A 5,000-nucleotide genomic window follows, 5' to 3' on the forward strand; every position below is an offset into this window, starting at 1 on the left:
TTCGAAAAGGTTAAGGAAAGAACCACTCCTTGAAGCGTACACAAGGTAAAAATAAACTATTGGTGTACAATAAGCACGAATCATTATGGCACAAGGAACGAAAGACGGCGATAAAGTCCTTACCACAACACACTTGAACGAATGTTTAAGGTAGACATCGGGCCCACTGTGCACCGATTTTTTTTTTTTTTTTTTTTTTTTGCGTTGTTTACCTGAGGATGTACTTAATAAGTTCCTCTATTTTTCATTCATGTCACTTATTGAACAGGGCACTAGCCTCCCGTTGAGATACTACCACTAGAGAGTTATGGCGTCTTTTGACTGGCCAGGCAGTACTACATTGGATCCTTCTCTGGTTACGGTTCATTTTCCTTTTATCTATACATACTATAGTCAATTCGTTTTTGTGAGGCAGATTTTGACCGACTCGCATGGGTTCCCTTTTAGCTCGAAAAGGTTTCCTGATCGCTGATTGGTTGGTCAAGATAATTCTAACCAATCAAGTGGCAGGAAACTTTTCTGAGCTAAAAGGGCACCGCTGCGAGTCAGTGCAAATGCGCCTCATTAAAAAAATTGAGTATAGGCAGGCAGTTAATTCTAATAATAGCCAGGGCTTCTCCATCATGAGGCTCAATACTACACAGTATTCTAGAAGTTTTTTTCCAGCTGTGACCAAGTTGTGGAATGTTCTTCCTAATTGGGTAGTTGAATCGGTAGAACTTCAAAAGTTCAAAGTTGCAGCAAATGTTTGTATGTTAAACAAGCTGACATAAGTCCTTTCATAGTTTATATATGACATACAGTATCTGTTTTGACGTTGTTACTGTTTTTTTAGGATGATTTATTGTTAATTTGTTCTCATCATTTATTATATCCTTATTGCCTTTCCTCACTGGGCTATTTTTCCCTGGTGGAGCCCTTGGGCTTATAGCATCTTGCTTTTCCTAGTAGGGTTGTAGCTTGGCTAGTAATAATAATAATAATAATAATAATAATAATGATAATAATATTATTAATAATAGTAATAGTGTGACCGTGATCGTTTTTTATTAAATTTGGCATTTATTAGTATGTTGAAGGTACATCACGATTATATGAGGAATTTAATTTTTGTGTTGCACGGGGAGTGATGTGATATTTAGTTAGGCTAAGATTCTGATATTTTGACATGAAAACAAAGTTCCCTTAAATGTAAATTTTCACTAGAATATTATTATTATTATTATTATTATTATTATTATTATTATTATTATTATTATTATTGAGATTGAAATATGTGCCAACCCGTTTTTTTCCATATACAGTATTTTTAACATTTTCATTTCTGCTATTGACATTTTAAGAATATTTTCGCTGAAAGTGGGAGATCGTATCCAACGTTCCATAAATCCATAGGTTGAAAACATATGATTTAAAGTTTTTTGTACTTTAAACATTTTAAGTAGGTTTTACGGGTACCATCGTATACTTGCCAGTGAAAAGGTGGACTTGGTTTTCGTCAAATGGAAGGAAAAGTCCTAGAATTTATTTAGTTTAGTGGTGACAATTGTGTGTGTGTGTGTGTGTGTGTATACATCGAAGGAATGGTATTAGAGTTCCGATTTTAATGCATGATCTAGTTTTTTAGTCAGCTTTCGCATTTCTCAGAGATAGGATGTAGTTTTTTTTTTTTTTTTTTTTTTCAGAATGTTATCTCGGAAAGGATAATTTATGATAAATCTGATGTATCGTATTTTATCATAGAAATATTCACGTTTTTATTGTACGAATATAAGGAGTGGTCTTTTGGGATTCCCCTCCAAACCTTCCTAGTTGACCTAACCTTGAATTTGGCATTGGTATGCACTTGGAGGAAAAGGCGACGCAGACCGGTTTCTTGTTTACACTCAGAAAAATGATCAGATAAGATGTCGTGGAAGATATCTGTCCCGTGACCATTCGCACTCTGTCCTAGACTTACCCCCCCCCCCTTGCATCTTTAAGGCTTGTTGTCCGGGGCCTACACCATCCCCCATCTCCAAGACTTGTCCTAGGCCTCCACTTTCCTCCAGCTCCTAGACTTGTCTTAGGGTAGGCCTACATATCCCCATCTTCTAGACTCTTGTCTTAGGGTAGGCCTACATATCCCCATCTTCCAGACTCTTGTCTTAGGGTAGGCCTACATATCCCCATCTTCCAGACTCTTGTCTTAGGGTAGGCCTACATATCCCCATCTTCTAGACTCTTGTCTTAGGGTAGGCCTACATATCCCCATCTTCCAGACTCTTGTCTTAGGGTAGGCCTACATATCCCCATCTTCTAGACTCTTGTCTTAGGTTAGGCCTACATCTCCCCATCTCTTAGACTTGTCCTAGGATAGGCCTACATCCCCTCTCCATCTCCAAGATTTGTTGTCATAGGCTAGGCCTACATCCCCCATCTAAAAGATTTATTGTCCTAGAATTGGCTTACATCCCCATCTCCAAGATTTGAATAGGCCCATAGACCCCCTCTCGAAGATTTGATGTCCTCGGATAGGCTTACACCCCCATCTCAAAGAGAAACATTTCTCCTTACTCATTTTACTCGATTATGGAGCTTTGGAATTTTCACTGCCTACTCAATCTTCTTCCTCTGTTTTCCCTCACGGCTTGGAATAAATAAATGCGAATTCCGTTCCAACGGCCTTTTAAAAATTTTCCCCATTCTTTAGGGCTACGCCATGATATTCCCATATCTTTATTTGTTATCTGTTTATTTTTTATTAATTCCTGGAGAAGATTATTAGTGGGATGGGCTGGGTGGAAGAACGGCCAGAGAAGGGGGCGGTCGAGAGTTGTGGGTCCTGTCCTTTCATTCGTAATGGCTTTAGATATATTGTAATGAGCTGTATCCTGCTCTCTCTCTCTCTCTCTCTCTCTCTCTCTCTCTCTCTCTCTCTCTCTCTCTCTCTCTCTCTCTCATTAGTAATATTTCTCTTTTACTTTCACGTTGTTGTATAATTCTTCTTCTTCTTCCAACAGAGTCTTTGATGGGCAGACGATAATGATGAAGAACACCGGGCTACTCAGGTGGACCAATAACAAGAACAACAACAACAAGAACAACAATGCCAAAAACGGTAAGTAAAAAATGCCTGCATCAGCGCGACTGATGATAGTGAGTGGCCTTGCTTTGCTTGCAAGCAGTGAGATAACTTCCTCCCCTTTCGAAATCTCTTCATAATGTTGTGTGTGTGTGTGTATATATATTATATATATATATATATATATATATATATATATATATATATATGTGTGTGTGTGTGTGTGCGCGCGCGCGCGTGTGTGGGAATATTCTTATTTTTATGTATTTATATACTTTCATTCGACTATTTAAAACACTTGAAAGTTTACTTTGATGATTTTTTTCCCATATTGAGCTCTTATTGCATTGTTCTCTAGCAGTAAAATGCCATACATGGGTAGTCCTGTCTTTGCATCCCATGCAGTACACTGGAGGCATTACCTAAGGGTCTTCTTCTTCTTCTTCTTCTTCTTATCACTATTATTATTATTATTATTATTATTATTATTATTATTATTATTATTACTAGATAAGCTACAATCCTAGCTGGAAAAGCAGGATGTTATAAGCCTAATGGCTCCAACACGAAAAAATATCCCAGTGAGGAAAGTAAATAAGCAAACTACATGAGAAGTAATGAATACAGATGATAAAATATTTTAAGATTAGTAACAACTTTAGAATATATATGTCACATATAAACTAAGGAGAGAAATTAATTAATTTCAACGTGTTCAACAGTAAAGCATTCGCTGCAAGTTTGAACTTCACCTTCCATCTTGCTGTCCAACCTCTTCAATTTTACTGTAGATGCAATTGGGTGATGATATACTACCGCTAGAAAGTTATGGGGTCCTTTGACTGGCCAGATGGTACTACATTGGATTCTTCTCTCTGGTTACGGTTCATTTTCCTTTTGCCTACACAAATCCACACTGAATAGTCCGGCCTATTCTTTACATAGTCTCCTTTGTCCTCATACACCTGACAACACAGATTACCAAACAATTCTCACCTAAGATGTCACTGCACTAATTGTTCAGTGGCTACTCCAAAGGACACTCCAAAATCAAACAATTTTTCTCTAGTCTTTGGTAGTGCCCATAGCCTCTGTACCATGGTCTTCCACTGTCTTGGGGTGGAGTTCTCTTGCTTGAGGGTACACTCGAGCACACTATTCTATCTTATTTCTCTTCCTCTTGTTTTTAATAAAGTTTTTATAGTTTATAAAGGAGATATTTATTTTAATGTTGTTACACTCCTTAAAATATTCTAATTTCCTTTTATTCCTTTCCTCACTGGGCTATTTTCCCTTTTGGAGCCTGTGGGCTTATAGCATCCTTTTTTACAACTAGAGTTGTAGCTTAGGTAGTAATAATAATAATAACGGCATCACAGGCCCCAACACTGGTCTATATAGCCCACTTCGTAATCCAGTATTTACAGTAAAGTTGAAAGAGAAACCTTGTAATTATTTAATAATTTCTTAATGGGTTTTGTGGCTCTCATAATACCGTGACCATGCAGATGTCCCTGAACGGGCAATTGAAGTTTCCCATTGTTTGAAAATGCATGTGAAACCGCATTGGTTAATGCAGTGCCAGTCCTTCCACCCGGACCCTTCGCAGGAAGAGTCTGCCGAGGTTCCCAGTATCCTGCGGCTCTGGTTGGGAACGGGCGAAACTTATGCTTACACGCGTGTAGGTTAATTCAAGGCTGGTGTTTTCACTTTAGGCAAACTGCTAACCTAACCTCCTGCTTCCTTCCTTTTGCCTCCCATTCCCCCCACCTGCCTTCTTATGTCATCCCCCACTCCCTCACTCTCTCCCTCCTCTCCCTCTCCCAGCTTCACATCCTTCCCACCCATAATTGGTAAGGATGTCCCCCGCCGCGTTTGTTAAAAGGAACCTGTGCCCTTGAACAAAGTATGTTTAAAGGTTTTGTCCATTATGGTG

The 5,000-nt window shown here is 38.6% G+C and overlaps 1 protein-coding gene across 3 annotated transcripts in view; it reads left to right on the forward strand.

Annotated features, from left to right (window-relative positions):
- Positions 1 to 5,000, forward strand: part of LOC137621452 (PTB domain-containing engulfment adapter protein 1-like) — a 95,032-nt gene that overhangs the window by 35,124 nt on the left and 54,908 nt on the right. For all 3 annotated transcript variants that reach the window (XM_068351765.1, XM_068351764.1, XM_068351763.1), the window contains exon 2: positions 3,003 to 3,100. In XM_068351765.1, coding sequence (XP_068207866.1) covers positions 3,025 to 3,100 — 76 coding nt within the window. In that variant the 5' untranslated portion in view covers positions 3,003 to 3,024. The remainder of the gene's footprint in view (positions 1 to 3,002; positions 3,101 to 5,000) is intronic.

Source organism: Palaemon carinicauda, chromosome 28 (genome assembly GCF_036898095.1).
Source record: "Palaemon carinicauda isolate YSFRI2023 chromosome 28, ASM3689809v2, whole genome shotgun sequence".
Classification (NCBI taxonomy): domain Eukaryota; kingdom Metazoa; phylum Arthropoda; class Malacostraca; order Decapoda; family Palaemonidae; genus Palaemon; species Palaemon carinicauda.